We start from the raw sequence: 18,821 nt of genomic DNA on the forward strand, positions 1-18,821 counted from the left end.
TTGATTAGTACTTATAATAACATATGAATTGAGTAGTACATATAATGAACTACTTCCAAATTTATGTTCTAGTCGGTTGAAATTAAATTATTGAATTTAATTTTGATTGTTAATGTAAAATAATTTATATATATATATTTAATTATGTAATGTCACATCAGCAAAAGTGATAACTAATTAACTATCTTTTATATTGACCGCTTAAATGGTTATTTAAAAGAAAGAATGTAATTAGACAATTGTGTAAAATATTTTACACTGATACTGCATTAAAATTAAATTCTAAATTATTAATGAAAAATGGGATATATTAAACACCAAGCCAATGATTTTTTTCCGTGTTTCAGAATACGGTTAACCAACATGTTAACTAATCGATTACGATAAATTGGGTATGGCTTCAACTATTCCTCAAGCCCGCCAATTAGTTAACCATAAACATGTTTTAGTTAATGGTCGTATAGTAACTTGGAAAGAGTCTTATTAACAACCGTATTAGCAAGCCCCCTTTTTTTATTAGAAGATAATTTCATTAATTGAAAAAGAGTTATTACGCAAGACAGATCAATATGGAGAGCACTAAAATTAGGATATCCCACCAAAATTATAAAAATTTAATTTACTAATAGTTCAATATGATTTCTCTGCATTAGTGTTTGAATTGGATGCCATTGGTGATAGTTGGTGTTTGTGAAGTAAGAAGTGTTAGATGAGATTGGTTTCGTGTGAATTGTAATTCCGAAGTCCACTAAAATAATAGTTTCCGACTCTCCTTTGTAAAGAAGCACACAACAAAGAGCATGATCATCCCCATGAACAAGCACTAAAAGGGTCACAAAGAATATAATAAAACATTAAATATGACCACTTTGATGAAGATTTTTAAACAAATAAGCATGCTCAGTGATAACCTTTTTTTATTTCTTATCTCAAAAGTCCTAATATTTCTCATGTTAGGAACAAGCAACAAAGCTTTGGGTTAGATAAATGGGGGGGAAAATCACCATTTTCTTGGCAATAATCCAAATACCCTTTTTTTAATCTTGTACAACTAAAACTATATCAGAGGTTTCCTCTAATGGTACAGCTTGTCCCCTAAATCTTTAACCTTTTCTAAAGTCTAAAATTCTTATTTTACATATGTTACATTGAAATATCTTTGATAATTTAATGTCCATGGTAATAAAACTTTATCAGCATGATCCTTGGCTTGCAACTATTAAGTGCATTCAGATTTTCCCTCCATAGAGGCATAAAAATATGAACTTCTATACACAGCCTTGATCAGTCATTGCTTGAGCAATGGTCAGAAAGGAAGAGATGACTGATCCATGTACCAGAGCCCTAACATAATAACAAGCATATACAAGTATTAACTAGGGTTCCATGTTTGACGGGAGAAAAAGAGAAAAGAAACCATTGTCAACTTGAAGGTTATGTATCATTTCAATAAATCCGCGTCGGAGAATAAAAACACATCATTGAACATAATTAAAAAAATCTATCAGTATGTCGAGTTGGGGGTAAATATCGGGTGGAAATTTTCATGGATGAAGTCTGTGTAAATTGTAAACATCAAACTCAACCGCAAAAACTTAGATCCCCCTTTTACCCCCCAACTCAACACCCTGGAAAATTCCGCTACATAATTACAGAATTACAAGAACCTAGCTTCTACCTTAATAATGAAATATAAGAATGTATAGCAAGCTAGATCGTTGCAATTTGCCTTACAATATGCAGAACAGAGAACTGAGATGTCGTAGTCAAGAAATCAAGCCTATTTACTTTGGCATCCTAGTCAATTCAAATTGATCCCAAACAACAGTAAATTGTGGTCCAAGCCCTAATGCATGAGAATCCCACATAATGAATTGCTACTTGTAGGATTTAAACTTGCAAGTTCGGGTCAAAAGGCAGAAAAGTTATATGGTGATGTATGACGTTCATCGCTAATTCGCTATTGTGCATATAACTAAATAAATATCAGTATCATAATTAATCATGACTAATTAACATGTCCATTTCATGAAAGAAGGAGAAGAGAACCAATCAATTAGGAAGACTAGAAGAATAGCATTGAATTTGGAAGGTAGATCACAAGAAGTTACGAGCTTTCATCAGTGTTATGTTGTTTTCAAGAAAGCACTTACTCAGGATTTTCTTTTTGATAACCGAAATCAGTTGCAGCTTTCAAAGCTCTCTGATAAGTCTGTTTCATTGCTTCCTAATAAGTGGAATAAAATAAATGAAAATTTGAAAACAGAAGTTAGCTTCAATCAGTAACAATGGTAGGGGGAAAAAAAGAGGAACAACCCAGTGCACAAGCATCCTGCATTAGCATTTGTCAAATCTATATGAAGTATGAACTCTGATTCTTGCTTAATGTGCACCATATACACCATAATATAAAGCTAGTTTGTCTTTAGAATAAGCAGCTAAGCATATATCTACCTTATATGTCCTGTTTGGTACATCATATAACATGGACATGATATTATAAGGCTTGATAATACAAAATTTGATTAGTAATACAATGTATAAGCTTTAATACTAAATGTTTGACGCACTACTTATGATTTTATAATTTTATACTATCCAATGCAGGTTTGACCTAGAAATTAGGTAACTGAATTTAATGTGCTGTGATTTAAAAAACGTCTTGAGCTCATATAATCACATCTTATGGAGATTGATAATTTTATCTCAACATTATTGGATAAAAGGGTAGGGGTACTGAATAAATTTAGCTTATCATATGTCACACCATATATATATAAACTGCATACTATCAAACCTTATTCAATGTAACAAAAGCATCAAATAGTGACTTAAGATCATGAAAAAAAAAATCATTGTATTGGCAAACTCACACTAGAGGAGATATTTTCTTTATTTTCATAACTCTAAAAGGTGCACGGACATGTATACATGTAAAATATAGTTTAATTTAATGGAAACTGTATTATATTTTTCAAAATAAAATCGGAGAATATAGAGTTTAATTCGATTAGTATACACAAAATATTAGATTAAAAGAAAAAAAACATATCACATTAAGAAGAAAAGTACATGATTTGTAAGAAAAGAACTTAAAAGAACCACCTGCAATTTAGATTCAAAGTCCTCAGGTGACCAGTGCATCAAACTGCATTCATGATTCAATTCAAGTTCTCCAGCCACAACCTATAAGCAAGGAGAACGAAAGATTAAACAGAAGTTCCTCTATCAACTGTCATAATTAAATGTTGATATCAAATTTGCCCTAAGCTAAACAAAAATAGCAGTTATAAATGTGATGCTAATCAATTTGATATAAACTTGATGTTTTAATTTGAAAATTTATATTTTGAAATGATAAATGTGAAATGATAAATGTGTGAATAAGGCTATTCAAGAGTAGCTTGACTAAAGCTTAATAAGTTATTTATGCAGTTGCGTAAAAAGTAATCCACAAGCGCATCACACCATAGACGCCACTAAGGGGCTACTTTACAGAATAAACCCAATGAAATATAAATACAATAAAACTAATGTACATAGGAGAAAGAAAGTAAATATCCAACCCCTCCAGCACCAGCTGCCATTGCAGGAGCAACAAGAATATTAGCTTTCCGTAGAACTTGAATTGCCTCGGGGGTACAAGGCATGTTTGAACCTAGGATTTACCAACAAGTGGCTTCCATAAGTATATAACAAGTGGCTCCATGAGTATATATTATTAATAATATTACATTACATATGAGAATGAGAAAAAGAGGGTAAAGACCCAAAAATATATTACAAAAACAAACTACCTTCTACTAGTATACGACAACCTGAATTAACCAAATTCACGGCATCGGATTGATTAATTTCATTCTGTGAAGCACATGCAAATGCAAGATCACACCTTTCATTCCAGGGTTTTGCTTCATCATAATATTTGGACCGAGCATATGTCTTTGAATAGTCTCTATAAACAAAATCCATAAAATTATGTACAGTTTTACAAAAATGAAGCACAAATGAATGAATAATAAATTGATACAAACCTCAAACTTCTCTCTTGAGCTTTGATGTCTCTCAGAAATTGTATTTTCATGTAGTCAAATCCATCCTCATCAACCAAATATCCTTTAGAATCTGAAAAATGCTTTTGTTAAGAAATATTCATATTTCTTGACAATAATGAAATGGAGTTAACTAAGGATTCTTAATTATGATTGGTATTAAGATGAAATCTAGCAAGAAATAGTGAGGTGAATGGTTATGTTCTTGTTAGAATAAAAGAATTCATGCAGCCTCACAGCCAGTGCAGTAACCTCCTAACATCATAATACAGCAAATCACCTGATACGGAAACGGGAAGAGCACCATAAGCAATTAGCTTCTCCAAAACATGCATTGCAATCTTTCCAGAACCACTCACCACGCATCTGCAGGAAATAACAAATTAGATAAGTATTCTAGAATCAAGAAAGCATTAAATCAGTTTAAGAAAAACCAAATTCAATAGAGTCTAGAAAAAAATTCGAACCTTAATCCTTTGAGTTCTTTATTCATGTCAGAAAGCATGAGCTGGGCAAAGAAAACCTGCAGTTGGATCACAAAGTTGTCTTTAAGACCTTCTGAAACAATAGTTTATGAGAAAACTATTTATAATTCTTGATCATAATTAGGAATAATGGATGAGCATGTTATGAACCCCCCCCCCCCCCCCCTTTTCCTCTTTTTTTCTTGAAATGATAAGCTGGCAGATATACATATAAGTAATAAAATATTTCAAATCTCATAGAGAAGAAGTATATGTAGAAATTTGATATGAACTGCCACAAAAGGATATGTCATTGAGAAGGATATCAGGGAGAAACATTTCATACATAGTCACCCATTTTCGAATCTCAACATGCACTGCACAAAGTTTAAGGATTAAAAGATAAAATTACCAGCCCATAGCCAGTAGCTTCAGTTCGAAGACTGGCACCAGACCAAAATATCCTTGGCCCTGTAAAACTTCCCTGCATAAGTAAGGCATACATATGAAAAATGCATAAAAGAAATTTTTTTTTAAGAAGAGTGTTTTCTGTCATGAATCCAAACTTAATCAATATCTCAAAAAAAATATTGATGCCCACCCTAGGATTGCTGATGCATATTATAACTCCAAATTTGAGGAATAGTGGTAATGAATAAACCATGAGAATTCTGCCAACTAGTTAGACAGGACTTGAGAATGCTTTAAGTACCTGAAAATTACCGGCTAGGCGTCTATACTGTCCAAACAGATACCCCATTTCTCGAGTACCAACACCTATTTCCTCTGATGGAAGGTCCTAATATACATGCATTATGGACAAAATGTGAAACATGGCTAGAACATGAATAGTTAAAACTTAATAAAGCAAAAATGGTAAGGGGGACAATCTACTTTAACTTACCCTGTCAGGACCCAAGTATCGATACATCTCACTCATGAAACTTTGGCAAAATCGCATAACCTGCCAAATTTTCGAAGGAGCATTTAGAAACTTAAATATTTGAGTAGGGACTAAATAAGTTGGTACTTTTACCTCATTGTCACTTTTTCCTTTTGGATCAAAATCACTTCCACCAGCTGCTCCTCCCAATTTGTATGGTGATAAGGCATTCTTTAATGCCTGCAGAGAATGAATTATGCTGTATAAGATGCTCCAATACATAATTGTATCTCACAGTATAGATTGTTAACTTTGGTGGTAATTGATTGCCAGCATGTGTGTCAAATTATGAATAAACAGACTAAGATCCTCTACATCATTATTCAATTAAATCAAGAAGCTATTACAAGAAGCATGTGTGTGTGTGTGAGTGCGTAAAATACATACGAGAAACAAAAACAAAGGATCTTAATAGAAAATTTCTTACATTAATACCAAAGATCTCATAATACCTGTTCAAAACCAAGGAACTTGGCAATACTTAAATTCATTGATGGATGAAAACGAATACCACCCCTACATGGACCCATTGACTGGTTAAATTGTACACGAAATCCCCGATTAACATGTATCTCGCCCCTATCATCCAACCATGGAACTCGAAAAACAATCATTCGTTCAGGTTCCAACAAGCGCTCCATGATATTGACATAACTGAAACATAGTAACATTAAGGAGACGTGTAGCATTAAAACTGTGATCTATGGATAAATAAATATGTAACGAAAACCATTTGAAAAGAACTCACTGAGAACTTTTCGCTATGACTCTCTCTAGAGCTTGAATTGCCTCCTGGACTGCCTGAATGAATTCAGCCTCATGAGGATCCCTTTTCAGTGTAGCTTCAAGAATGGATCCCGCTGTTTTTGACATAACAGCTTCAATAATGAAATTGTCAGATAATACTCAGAAATCCAAATAACATCAGCATATTTTAAATTTATAAGAACAAATAAGATTTCTTGTCATTTCCTCATGATTACCTAGTCTGCAACCAACTAACTTAAAGATATTGGTACATAAATCATAAAAAAGTATTATCACAGAAAAACACAAAGGAAGAGCTAAACTTCACCGGAATAATAATAATCTTCAGCTAGAATCTAATATGCACCTTAAGAAACTTTAAGGATTATTACAATATTATTCTGGACAGCAGCAAAAATGAAGCAATTAGAAAGTGTGTAAAATAACTAATTTATGCAAAGTGGCCACCAAATTAGTGGAGGGATCAAGTTGATACAAGAGAAAAGACAAAGAGGAAATAAATGTGTGCCATATGATCCTCCCAAATCACTAAATAGTTTAATCTTGAAAGAAGTGATATGGCTCCACAGTTACAGTCAGATTTGTCCAAAAAACGTGATGTTTGTTCTTCACACAACTCAAAGGATCAGTCAAACTAAAGAACCATATTCCTATTACCCTAAACTATTGATTAATTACATTTTTGTATCCTTCCAATACAAAACAATATCTTTGTCTTTAACCAGAGAGAACTAATTTAAAATTATTTCGGGCAAGAAAAGCAGTTTACTGATCACCAAATTGTTCATATATATTAAACTCAGTTTAAAACCATCAACATTTCCAAATAACCGAAAATATTATCTACACATGTTAGTTATCATAGCAAGCAAAGATGGCCAACCTTTTACATAAACAGGCTTGTCAGCGACAATTTTCTCTTTCGAGGCCATTTGAAGGCGAAGAGCCTCCTTGTGAAGTAAGCTGTTATTATGTTCTTCTAAAGCACTCATCTGCATATTTCGACTGCCCTCATTCCCATAAGGGTTTCTTCTGTGCTTCCTGCCATACTCCCTGCAGACAGAGCAAAAAATCCTTGCCGTCCCCTCTTTTACATCAACATATGCCCATTTGTAGGTGTCTGCCCATTCCTCTCTCCATCTTTTAACAACCTTCTTCTTACGTTTCACCGGTTGATTCTTCGACATATCTTGAGCATCATTTGGAAGCTGAGAAACCATCCCCATCTGTTTGCTCTCACCATGTTCCTCAACAGAAGATTCCCGCATCGGGGCAACAATTATAGTGTTACCAAACGGAGGATCGTCATCCCCAGGCCCAATTTCTAAGTCAATCTCTTCACCAATCTCCCTCACAACCAAGTGATGCCTCTGGGCTTGCTGAATTAAATTCATATCATCCATTGCAGAATTCATACCTACTCCACTTGTTGGCAGCTACATTCAGCATGACATGACTATCCTCAAACCCGAAACTCTCTGATTACTGTTGAGACAAACATGCCAAATCACCAAAGTACCCATTTCACAGTTAATGAAACAATATAAACTTATATGTAAGATAGTGACAAAAAAGAGAAAAACTTTCTGCCACATAAGTTTTAGACAAATTCAGCTACATAACATCATTGCTTGGCCTGAATTCAATGGAACTAACTCTACAAACATAATGCATAAAACTAAGTGCCACTCTACTATAAACCAGACCAATGGCATTGACTAGGTATGCCACCAGTTCTCTAAAACCATAATAAACAAAGAACACTATTTCACAAAATCTCTCAAGGCCAGATTTAGTGAATATTCATTTGAATTATCAACTATTTAAACCCAAAAGGACATAGGAAATACCTCAGAATCTCTAGAAAAGAAAAAACAGCCCAAAAATAAAAAGAACTTCTTTTCCAAAAGACCCACAAAGTATAATTCGTAGAAGTACCTTGAGAATTTCGGATGAAAATAACAGACTTGAAAAGTGGAAGCTATGCCTTATAGACATCTCTCTATACTCCCTTGAACTGAGATGATGGGAGGGGCATGAAGGGTATTTTGGAGATTGTAGCAGAGGAAGGAACAAGGAGGAACGAGCGAGGGGGAAAATTGTGAATTTTAATTATTGTTAACTGGGAGTTAATGTTAACTCGGATTGTTCGATGTTGTGGATTTTGCTGGAAAATTGAGAGGGAGAGAGAGAGAGAGAGAGAGAGAGAGAGAATGTGATGTGATGTGTGATCAACAAAATATAACTTTGGCAAAGTCTCTTTTGAAGTTTGCACGGCCAAGTGCCATTAAATTGGATGTAGAAAATATTGCATGTTATTGTAGGTTTTCAATTTAAATTAAGAAACAAATATTATGATGTGTTTGATATGATTTGAGCTTTTATCTTCATAATTTCCTATTGTTTAGAATTTTGTGAAATAAAAAAATACGAGGTAAGAATAAAAATTCATTATTTTTTTTTACAAAATTTTAAAAACAAAAAATATTAAAAATAAAAAAATAAAAACACAAATCAAATACATTCTTAATATTTTTAATTTTAAGTAAAATTGAGAGTAATTACGCTACGCATACATGCATGTAAAATTTGATTACTTTCTCTGTATCTTGACGTGGTATAAGAGAAAAAAAACATTTTGCAATAAGACATTCCATTTCATGAAGATGAAAGTATGGAAGTGAAACAGTTAGGTTTTACAACAAAGTTATTATACAGAATTTAGATCCTCTAAAATAAAAAAAAAAATTAATAAAATAATAAAATGAGATTAATTATTCTTGATTTTATAATTTTTATAAAATATGTGCTATACTATTTTAATTTAAGAATAACTTATTTTTTATTTTATTATTTTACCCACTTTTTCACTTTAAAAAATATTGATGCATCATAACTAAAAGTGATAATATCATTCTTTTGTAAATAATGAATTTTATGATGTTTATAACTTAGTACCTAACTTTTATAATTTTACCTAATTTACTTTTTATGGAAAATTTTAAATATATAATAATTATTTATTTTTATATTTTAAAATTAAATATTAATTTTTAATTTTTTTGATAAGTTAAACAAATATTTTTAGACACAGTACCAATCACCTTTGTAAATACTAAATAATCTTGAAACTTGAAAGCAATTTCTCGGTCTTTAACAAATCTAACTCTTATATATGCTTATATTTTTATAAAATATATTTAATTATTTAAAAAAATAATTATTCTAATATAATTATTTTATTAAAAATATGTAAATAATGTATAAGTATAAGTTAATTTTTGGGCAAGTTACTTAAATAAATAGAATAGAGAAAACGTTTACCCAAATGTGCAAAAGTGATTCTTGTTACCTACATGTGCAAAAAGCCATTTTTATGTAATCCGTGGCAACTCACCACGGTTTCAAAAACGTGCATAAACCGTGGCAGGTCCTAGCGGATTATGGCCAAAAGATATAGAGTGTAAACCGTGGTAGGTCACCACGGTTTACTAAGGAGAGATGGCGTGCATAAACCGTAGAGAGTCACCACGGTTTATGAAGAAACTTGTTTCCACATAAAACTTTGTGGGTCACCACGGTTTATGTGTGGTAAATAATGGCCAGAAAACCTTGTTAATTTTATGTCCAATAGAAAATGAATTTATTAGCACAATAAATTTATTAGCAGAATCTTAAATTATGTTTTATCAACAACAGCTTTTTATAATAGAAAGAGTACAATAAAAAAAATCAGATAATACTAAGAAAATGGTTTTTATAGTGCTTAAAAAATTGATGTCTATTTATTAAAAAATAAAAAATTAATATTTAATTTAAAATGATGAAATTTAATAAATTTAAAATATTTAAAATTTGTTATGTAAAATAAATTAGAAAAAAATTAGACTCCAATAATAAACACCATGAAATTTTTGGATTTTTTTTTCATTATAAAATAAAAAATTATTTTAAAAATAAATTACACTAACATTAATGTTTGGAATCTGTTTTAATTTTTTATTTGAGTTTTATGAAGTTTTCAAAATCTTAGGCGAACTTATAAAAACTACTCAAAAGTTCGTTTAAGCTTAAGGTGACCTCTCTCATTATATTCATCTTATTTTTTATTTATAAATAAAGATTTATTACACTATAACATTAATGAGTACAATAAAATAATTACTTGTTAATATTGGTATATAATATTCATTAACATGCTTATTGATTAAATCTTTATATAGATTTAATAAATTCACATATAAGTGTATATTGATACATTAGTATTTGTTAAATTTAAAATAAAAAATATTATATATTATAAGAATATTAATGAGTACTCTAAAAATATTAATAAGTAATTATTATTATGTTCATTAATATTTTTATATATAATAAATATTTAATATAGTAGAAAAATAGGGATAAACATAATGAAAAACTAATTGATAATACATGTAAAAATTTTATAGTATATTAGTCAATAATACATAAAGAGAACGAATAAATTTTATTATAAATATTCATAGAAATAGATGATTTTTTTCTTTATAAAATGTACTATATAGTGGTATTTATTAGGCTGCCTTTGTTTTCAACAACAAAATAGGATAAGACACTGAAAATAGGACAGGACACTGATGGATAGAGACACAAAATTTGTGTTCTTGTAATTCTGGTTGGTGATAAACTAGAACAAATTATGAAAATCTAATTTATTCTCATTTTTTTCATTAAAAAATTTGAGATGAAAATATAATAATAAAATAATATAAAAAAATTAACAAGAATAATAAAAAAAATAAAAAATAAGTTGTGGACATAAAATTAACAAGGTTTTCTGGCCATCCACACATAAACCGTGGTGACCCACAAGGTTTTATGTGCAAACAAGTTTCTTCATAAACCGTGGTGACTCTCCACGGTTTATGCACGCCATCTCTCCTTAGTAAACCGTGGTGACCTACCACGGTTTACACTCTATATCTTTTGGCCATAATCCGCTAGGACCTGCCACAGTTTATGCACGTTTTGAAACCGTGGTAGGTTGCCACGGATTACATAGAAATGGCTTTTTGCACATGCAGGTAACAAGAATCAGTTTTACACATTTGGGTAAACGTTTTCTCTATTCTATTTATTTAAGTAAATTGCCCTAAATAAAAATACCTAATTTTTTATATTTGAACTCAAAAGTAAAGGGAATGTTGCTTATTGAATAGAGAGTTGCGAAATGCAAATACACTCAATTCAGTCCAAATCCAATATGTTTTGAATGTTCAAAACTAAAAATTATTGTGCAATAAAAGCAAGAGATGAAGATTAAACTTTGGTATTTTAAGTCATAATAAAATATTTGAGCCAACTGAACGATTTTTTATTTTTTGAAAAAGTATTACTAATTTTTTTAATAAAAGTTTGGGGGGCCATGACCACCCCTTGTCTGAACTAAGCTCCGCCACTGTATATATTCATCATATTTTTATATTTTAATTAATATTTTTATATTATTATATGATACTTTTTAAAATAATTTATTTTAATATAAATATTATATAATATTATTAAAATTAATTTTTAAAAATAAAATTTTATTAATTTATTATATAAAATTTATAAATGATATATAATAATTATATACCGGATCAAAATGATTTAACCCATTTTACTTTGGGTTAATTTAGAATGGGATTCAAATATTTAAAATTTATCCAATAAAATATTAAAATCTATCCTGAATCTAATTAAATTGACCCACCCAACAATGTACATTCCTACTTCAACAATATTATATTATACTTTATTGAGTAAATGCCCAAAATAGTCCCTCAAATTCAAATCGGTGTTCAATTCAGTCCTTTAATTTTTTAAATGACCAAATAAATCCCTAAAATTCAGAAACGTGCGTCCCCGTTAGTCCCTCCCAGAATTGCTGTCTTAACGTTGCTGATGTGGAACGTTAACTGCCATGTGGGCATTCTATTAAACGACGTCGTTTGAGTTGTGGGTGCCCTAAACCTGTAAAACGACGTCGTTTGAAATAACGTATTCTCCCCCTTTGAATAAACAATTGTTGTTGGTCCCCCCTTCCACTTCAACGTTTCCCACCAAAATTTCAGAAAACCTTTCTCTTCTCCTACGTCCCTTCATTCTCCCATACTTCCCACTCAACATTTCATCGGCGAGGATCATCCTTAGCATCTGTTCTCTCCGGTCAGTGAAGAAGTCATCGACGAAGCATCACCTTCGTTAAGTGCCGACGGTAAGAGGTAACAGTTCGACTTGATCATTCTCTTCCACTTTTTGGTTTTCATTGAGGGTTGTTGATACTTATGTGTGAATGCGTTGTTGTGTATGTAAGGGAGTGGTTCAGAATGTTGTGGTTGTTGATGGCGCAAATGTTAGGGTTTAGGGTTTCTAATATGAAACTTGATCATTCTCTTCTATTTTTTTTGTTTTCATTGAGGGTTGTTGATACTTATGTGTGAATGCGTTGTTGTGTATGTAAGGGAGTGGTTCAGAATGTTGTGGTTGTTGATGACGCAAATGTTAGGGTTTAGGGTTTCTAATATGAAACTTGATCATTCTCTTCCATTTTTTTGGTTTCATGAGGGTTGTTGATACTTATGTGTGAATGCGTTGTGTGTATGTAAGGGAGTGGTTTAGAATGTTGTGGTTGTTGATGGCGCAAATGTTAGGGTTTAGGGTTTCTAATATGAAACTTGTAACCACATAATCATAATCTTGTTTAAGTTATAGTCAGTAGGAAGTAAATATATGCATCCTTATTACAAATATAGTTTGATTTCTAGTTCTTTGCAATATGGCTGTTTTGCGACAAAATGAATAATCCTGTCTGTTTTGTGCATTGTGCTGTAAACTTCAGATGCCTGATCGATTGAGACTTGTTTTCCACCATGGTGGAGCGTTTGAGACAGATCCTGGGGAAAATTTTATCTACACTTCTGACTTGTATGATGAATGGGTTGGAGTTGATGAAGACTATCTTGACGTGTTTGCGGTAACAGGTTATTATAAAGAGTTGGGGTATGATAAGGCTGAAGCATGTTGGTATCTGGAGCCTAAACATGTGTTGGAATTTGGTCTTAGGAGATTAAAAGTGGACCAGGACCTTGTTGATATGATCAAGCACTGCCATGAGAATAACAACGTCATCCACATCTATTTTGAGCACGGAACTTCGATTCCTGAGATAATTGATGTAATGAATTTGTCTGAGGAGGATGGTGCTATAGGCCAGAAGGTCGGAATGGAAGGCATGGAAGAAGATGTAGTAGAAGGTGTTGAATCTGTGAAGAAAACCAGCACAATATTAAGTCAACTTGAAGAACCAGTTACCTTTATCCCAGTTGAACTGAAATCCACTGCACCAAGTCCACTGTCCACTACCCACTGCCCCATCTCCACTGCCCCCCAAGCCACTGCTTCCCAAGCCACCGCCCCCCATCCCACTGTGACACAGCCCGTTGCTCCGAAGCCCATTCCCCCCCAACCCACTGCCTCCCAGCCCGGTGTGACACAGCCCGTTGCTCCCCAGCCCACTGCCCCCCAGCCCACTCCCTCGAAGCCCAATACACGAAGTTCAACTGCCCTGAATTTTAATGGCGACAAATCATGTTCACAGGCGAAGTCCCCTAAATCTCTATCCCAACCAAATCCCATTACATCCAAACCTGTGTCTCAAAAAGTTTGGTCTCAACCCACTCCTTCAACCAAGAATGCACAAATTAAAAAAAACAGCGCATCAAAGAAACAATCCAAGCCTATTAACTTTAAATTCAACACGTCTACCAAAATGCCTAGAAGGTATATCACAAGATCACAAGGCTGGAGAAAACAAGCAAGCAAGGAGCCAGTTCAGTTGAATGTTGATAGCTCATCTGATTCCTATGAGTCTGCAGAGGACAGTTTATACAAGCCACACATGCCACTTGACTCTCTCGACTCAAGCAGTGACAACAATGATGATGTTAGTCCTAGCAGTGATAGGAGAAAAAGGAAGACTGCCAGTGACAAAGACAAAGGCAAGAAAAAGGTTGTTAATGATGAAGATACTTCTCGTCCCCCATCAATGGATGCATCTGATTATGAAAAGGAGGTAGATGATGATGAGAACGAAGAAAACTTGCAATGTATGTACCGCATATTATAATTAATGTGCATATGTATTGATTTTATTCTGTTTCTGTTGGTGATGTAATGTATAAATTTGTATGGCAGTGTCTTTCTCTGATGATAGCTGGAAGTCTGATGAACTGAAGACTCCACCAGACTCTGAAGATGAAGCAGACCCAGCTGCGAATCCCATCTTCAATGATGCTGCCAAGTTTGGACATGTGAGATTAGAGCTAGGTATGGAGTTACCACTAGGGATGCCTTTAAGAAAGGGGTTAGAAATTATACATTGCAAGAGGGTAAGGGTGTAAGGTACAAGAAAAATGATACTACTAGATGTAGGGTGGTATGCAAGAATGAAGATTGTCCCTGGATGGTGTTTTGTTCTTATAGCAAACCGAATGGATGTTGGCAGATTAAGACCTTTAATGATGATCATACATGTGAGAGAACTTTCAAGAATAGATGTGCAACTAGGTCTTGGGTAACTGACATACTTGTTAAGAAGGTTAGGAAGCTCCCAGCTTTTAGACACAGTGAGGTCTTTAACTACTTTAAAGCAAAAACTGGAATTCAACTGTCTAGGACTACAATTACAAGAGCTTTGGGTGATGCAAGGAAAATAGTGAGGGGTGATGAAGCTGCTGAGTATGCTAAACTCAGAGATTATGCGGAGGAGCTGTTGAGGTCTAATCCGGGCTCAACTGTCAAGTTAGGTGTTAGTCCAATGCCTAACGGAGAAGGTGTCTTCGAAAGGTTTATGTGTGTTTGCATGGATGCAAGAAAGGTTTTGTGGGTGGCTGCAGACCCTTGATAGGACTTGATGGGGCTTTTTTGAAGACCTATTATGGAGGATGGCTGCTGTGCGCCATGGGTCAGGATGCGAACAATCATGTGTATCCAATTGCATGGGCAATTGTTCATAATGAGAACAAAGACAACTGGAAGTGGTTCTTGGAGCTCTTGCAGGAAGACATTGGAGATCAGACAGAGCATGGTTGGTGCTTCATCTCTGATATGCAGAAGGTAACCTAACCTATATGCTTTAATTAGATGCACGATAAATTATTTGAAGGACCATTTTGGATTAATGAACCAAATTTGAAGGACTATTTTGGAGAATTGCAGAATTTAAGAATTTAAGAATTTCAGTATATGGTAACCTATATACTATTGTTATGGCAATTGCAGAATTTAAGAATCCTTAAGCGCATAAGTTCAAAATAGAACCTGTTTTTCAATTTATTATTATATATATGGTAAAAATTAAGAATCTGTTATTTGCTCAGGTTTTTAGGTGACTACTTTGTTATCTTGTAGGGTTTAATCCCAGCATTGCGTGAAGTTATGCCAGGTGCGCATCACCGCTTCTGTGCGTGGCACCTTTGGCAAAACTTTCAGAAACAATGGAAGGACTCACACTTGAAGAGTTTGCTTTGGAAGTGTGTTAGAGCCATGACTGTCCAGGAATTTAACGGACATATGCAGTCTATAAAGAGGGTGAATGAGAAGGCGTGGGCATATTTAGACAAGTTCCCTAGGCAGGCATGGACCAGGGCTCACTACAAGGACTTTCCAAAGGTTGACAATGTCTGCAACAACATGTGTGAGGTGTTCAACGCTGCCACCAAACCATACAGATGTAAGCCCGTCTTGACTTTACTGGAGGAGGTTAGGAGGTATGCCATGACTAGTATGGCAAGGAACAAACTGAAACTCTCTAGCCATATGGGATACTTACCTCCGATTCAACAAAGTAGACTTGCAAAGGAAAGGCATTACAGCAGGTACTATACACCAATGTGGTCTGAAGATGCGGCTGAAGTGATGTTTGAAGTGCATGGTGAACCACATAATGTGGTGGTTGATTTGGGAAACCAAACATGTAGCTGCAGGTCTTGGCAGTTATCGGGTAAGTACTATTTTGTTTGACTGTTTTTATTTTTTTGTGTAATTGCACCGTAGTATACCTATCAACACACTTAGTTACTCAAATTTTTTATTTGGTAGGGTTACCTTGTCGTCATGCAATAGCTGCGATTTCAGTCATGAATGGTAGACCTGAGAACTATGTCCATGCATGGCTAACAATGGGCTCATACAACAAGACTTATGAGTACCATATCAACCCGGTAAGAGGCCAACAGTTGTGGGAAACATCAGAATACCTCCATTGCTTACCTCCTGTAAGGAGCAAACCCCGTGGCAGGCCATCACATTATGCAAGAAAAAAGGATCAACATGAGGCACCTGTTCGGGGGAGCCAAGAGCACACAGCAACAAAATTGAAGAGAAAATATGGCAAATTCACATGCGGGACATGTGGGGATGTTGGTCACACAACAAGGAGTTGTAGAATATCAAAGAAACAAAAGGCTGATGAGCAAGCAGCTGCTGCAAAGGCTGCTGAAGATGCTGCAGATAAGGGTGACACCGGTTCTAAAGGTAACAAAGGTGAGGTTGTTACTGAAGAATGTGAGGTTGGGGCTGAAGGAGGACAAATTGATACTCAAACAGAAGTTGCTGCTGAAGGGGGTCTAGGAGCTGAACAAGAACCTGCAACTAAGGTATTGTTGTTATTGATATTGTTGCTATTGATAAATATGGTAACAAACAAATCCATATAATGACTCTTGTATTGTTGTTGTTGATATCATAGGCTGTAAAGACTACAAAGACTGCAAAGAAAGGCCATCTGAGAACTAAATGTGAGAGACGCATAGATAAACTCCCTGTCAAGAGGACAACTTCATCCACTGCTGCTACTGCTGCGGCTGCTCCACATCCAACTGAGATTTCAAGAGAGACTATTCAGGGAGCTAGTGCAGCAACCTCTGAAAAACTTGCCTCCTTCTTGAAATTTGTTCCAAATCCAGGATCCAACCCACCAAGGAAAACTGTCTAACCAGCACAAAGTGTGGTGGCTTTTTGAGTTCATGTTGTTGTAGCTGAATGTTATGCTTAAAGAATTCTGCCTTTTTTTAATGTAACCTATCAAACTTGTATGTATGGCCTTTGAATGTTGTTATGGCCTATGATGTTTTGGATTGTGATACTATGTTATGCACAATGTGCTTTAGCACAAACAACACTTGTTTCGGTATTAGTTATCTTAAATTAATGAAGTTTTTGGTTTAGTTCATGTTTTGATTTATCTCTTTCTGGTTTATTTGAACACAATTTTTAGCAGAATAAGTGCAGCATCAAGAGTTGAACTCATGTCAAATTAGTGTTTCAATTCATTTCATTCCATCTTCATCAAGACATTACATACCACTTAAGAAATTTAAAATTTCATAACATTATCATCATTTGTTGAATATAAACCCCAACAAACTAAAACCTAAACACACACCAAAAGTAACAACAAAAGCCAGCAGCATCATTGTCATCATCTTCACGGTCCTAACATCACTCTCCAAGGTTGTCATCCTCCAACTTAACTCATGCAAAACTTCTGGTGGAATGGGTGCTGCAGAAACTTGATCTTCACACCCATCAGCCCAGCGAAAAAAATTACAGTGAATTCCATACTGCAAAGTAAAAAATGCAGGTGAATCCAAACTCAAACTCAAACCATCTTAACATTTTCTTCACAGCCATAACCTTACCTCATAGTTCGGACAACCATAAAATGGTCTACCAGGATTTTCTGCAGTTGTTGAGTGCTTCATCACCGTTCGAAGCCCGCAATAACAGAAAACACCGTTCTTACCTCCCCTATTTCGCATTCCTTTGTTTCCATAAGGTCTGCCTGCGGCGTTGTTCCTACTTGAGCTACTTTGGCTTTTCTCGCCACCACCCATCATCACTCACACAGACAAGAAATCAATTTGGGTTTTACGGCGAAGAAGAGATGTCGAACAGAAGAGAAGGAGAGTCGGAGAAGAGAAGCAGAATCGAAGAAGACAAGAAAATTAGGGTTTTATAATTGCAATGGACTAATTTGGGTGATATTAGGCAATTCCAGATACCAATTTGAAACAAATTCAACCTTGGCACACATCAGCATCCAGCTGGAACACCCACATGGCAGTTAACATTCCACATCAGCAACGTTAAGACGGCAATTCTGGGAGGGACTAACGGGGACGCACGTTTCTGAATTTTAGGGATTTATTTGGTCATTTAGAAAATTAAAGGACTGAATTGAACACCGATTTGAATTTAAGGGACTATTTTGGGCATTTACTCATACTTTATTTATACAAGTTTCGAAATAATTAACAACTGTATTAGACGACAATATGGGAGTAGTTGCAAGAAACATAAAACAAATATAAAAAGAGGAGCGAAGAGAGACGAGTCATAGTGAAATTAAGAATATTGATTGATAACACCACATATAATTAAGAGACACTATATATATATGTAGCTACAATTTGTAAAAAATATTAGATAATTAATTAATAATCTAATTTTTTATTTTAATTTTTTTGAATTCATAGTTCATATTATTTATAATTATCATTTTTTTAA

At 34.1% G+C, this 18,821-nt stretch overlaps 2 protein-coding genes across 2 annotated transcripts; both read right to left on the minus strand.

Annotated features, from left to right (window-relative positions):
- Positions 1 to 880: 880 nt before the first annotated feature.
- Positions 881 to 8,473, minus strand: LOC130950845 (uncharacterized). The gene is made up of 16 exons (XM_057879441.1): positions 8,166 to 8,473; positions 7,111 to 7,712; positions 6,208 to 6,337; positions 5,912 to 6,113; positions 5,553 to 5,639; positions 5,421 to 5,480; positions 5,229 to 5,315; positions 4,929 to 5,000; positions 4,520 to 4,575; positions 4,333 to 4,418; positions 4,035 to 4,125; positions 3,798 to 3,955; positions 3,567 to 3,658; positions 3,106 to 3,186; positions 2,154 to 2,227; positions 881 to 1,344 (listed from the first exon to the last, which is right to left on the minus strand). The coding sequence occupies exons 2-16, from the start codon at positions 7,640 to 7,642 to the stop codon at positions 1,269 to 1,271; spliced, it is 1,884 nt and encodes a 627-aa protein (XP_057735424.1). The 5' UTR covers positions 7,643 to 7,712; positions 8,166 to 8,473; the 3' UTR covers positions 881 to 1,268.
- Positions 8,474 to 17,621: 9,148 nt separating this feature from the next.
- LOC130947835 (uncharacterized) lies at positions 17,622 to 18,241 on the minus strand. Its single transcript, XM_057876556.1, has 2 exons — positions 17,954 to 18,241; positions 17,622 to 17,875 (listed from the first exon to the last, which is right to left on the minus strand). The coding sequence occupies exons 1-2, from the start codon at positions 18,149 to 18,151 to the stop codon at positions 17,651 to 17,653; spliced, it is 423 nt and encodes a 140-aa protein (XP_057732539.1). The 5' UTR covers positions 18,152 to 18,241; the 3' UTR covers positions 17,622 to 17,650.
- Between the last annotated feature and the right edge of the window lie 580 nt (positions 18,242 to 18,821).

The sequence above is a fragment of the Arachis stenosperma genome, chromosome 9, assembly GCF_014773155.1.
Source record: "Arachis stenosperma cultivar V10309 chromosome 9, arast.V10309.gnm1.PFL2, whole genome shotgun sequence".
Classification (NCBI taxonomy): Eukaryota; Viridiplantae; Streptophyta; class Magnoliopsida; order Fabales; family Fabaceae; genus Arachis; species Arachis stenosperma.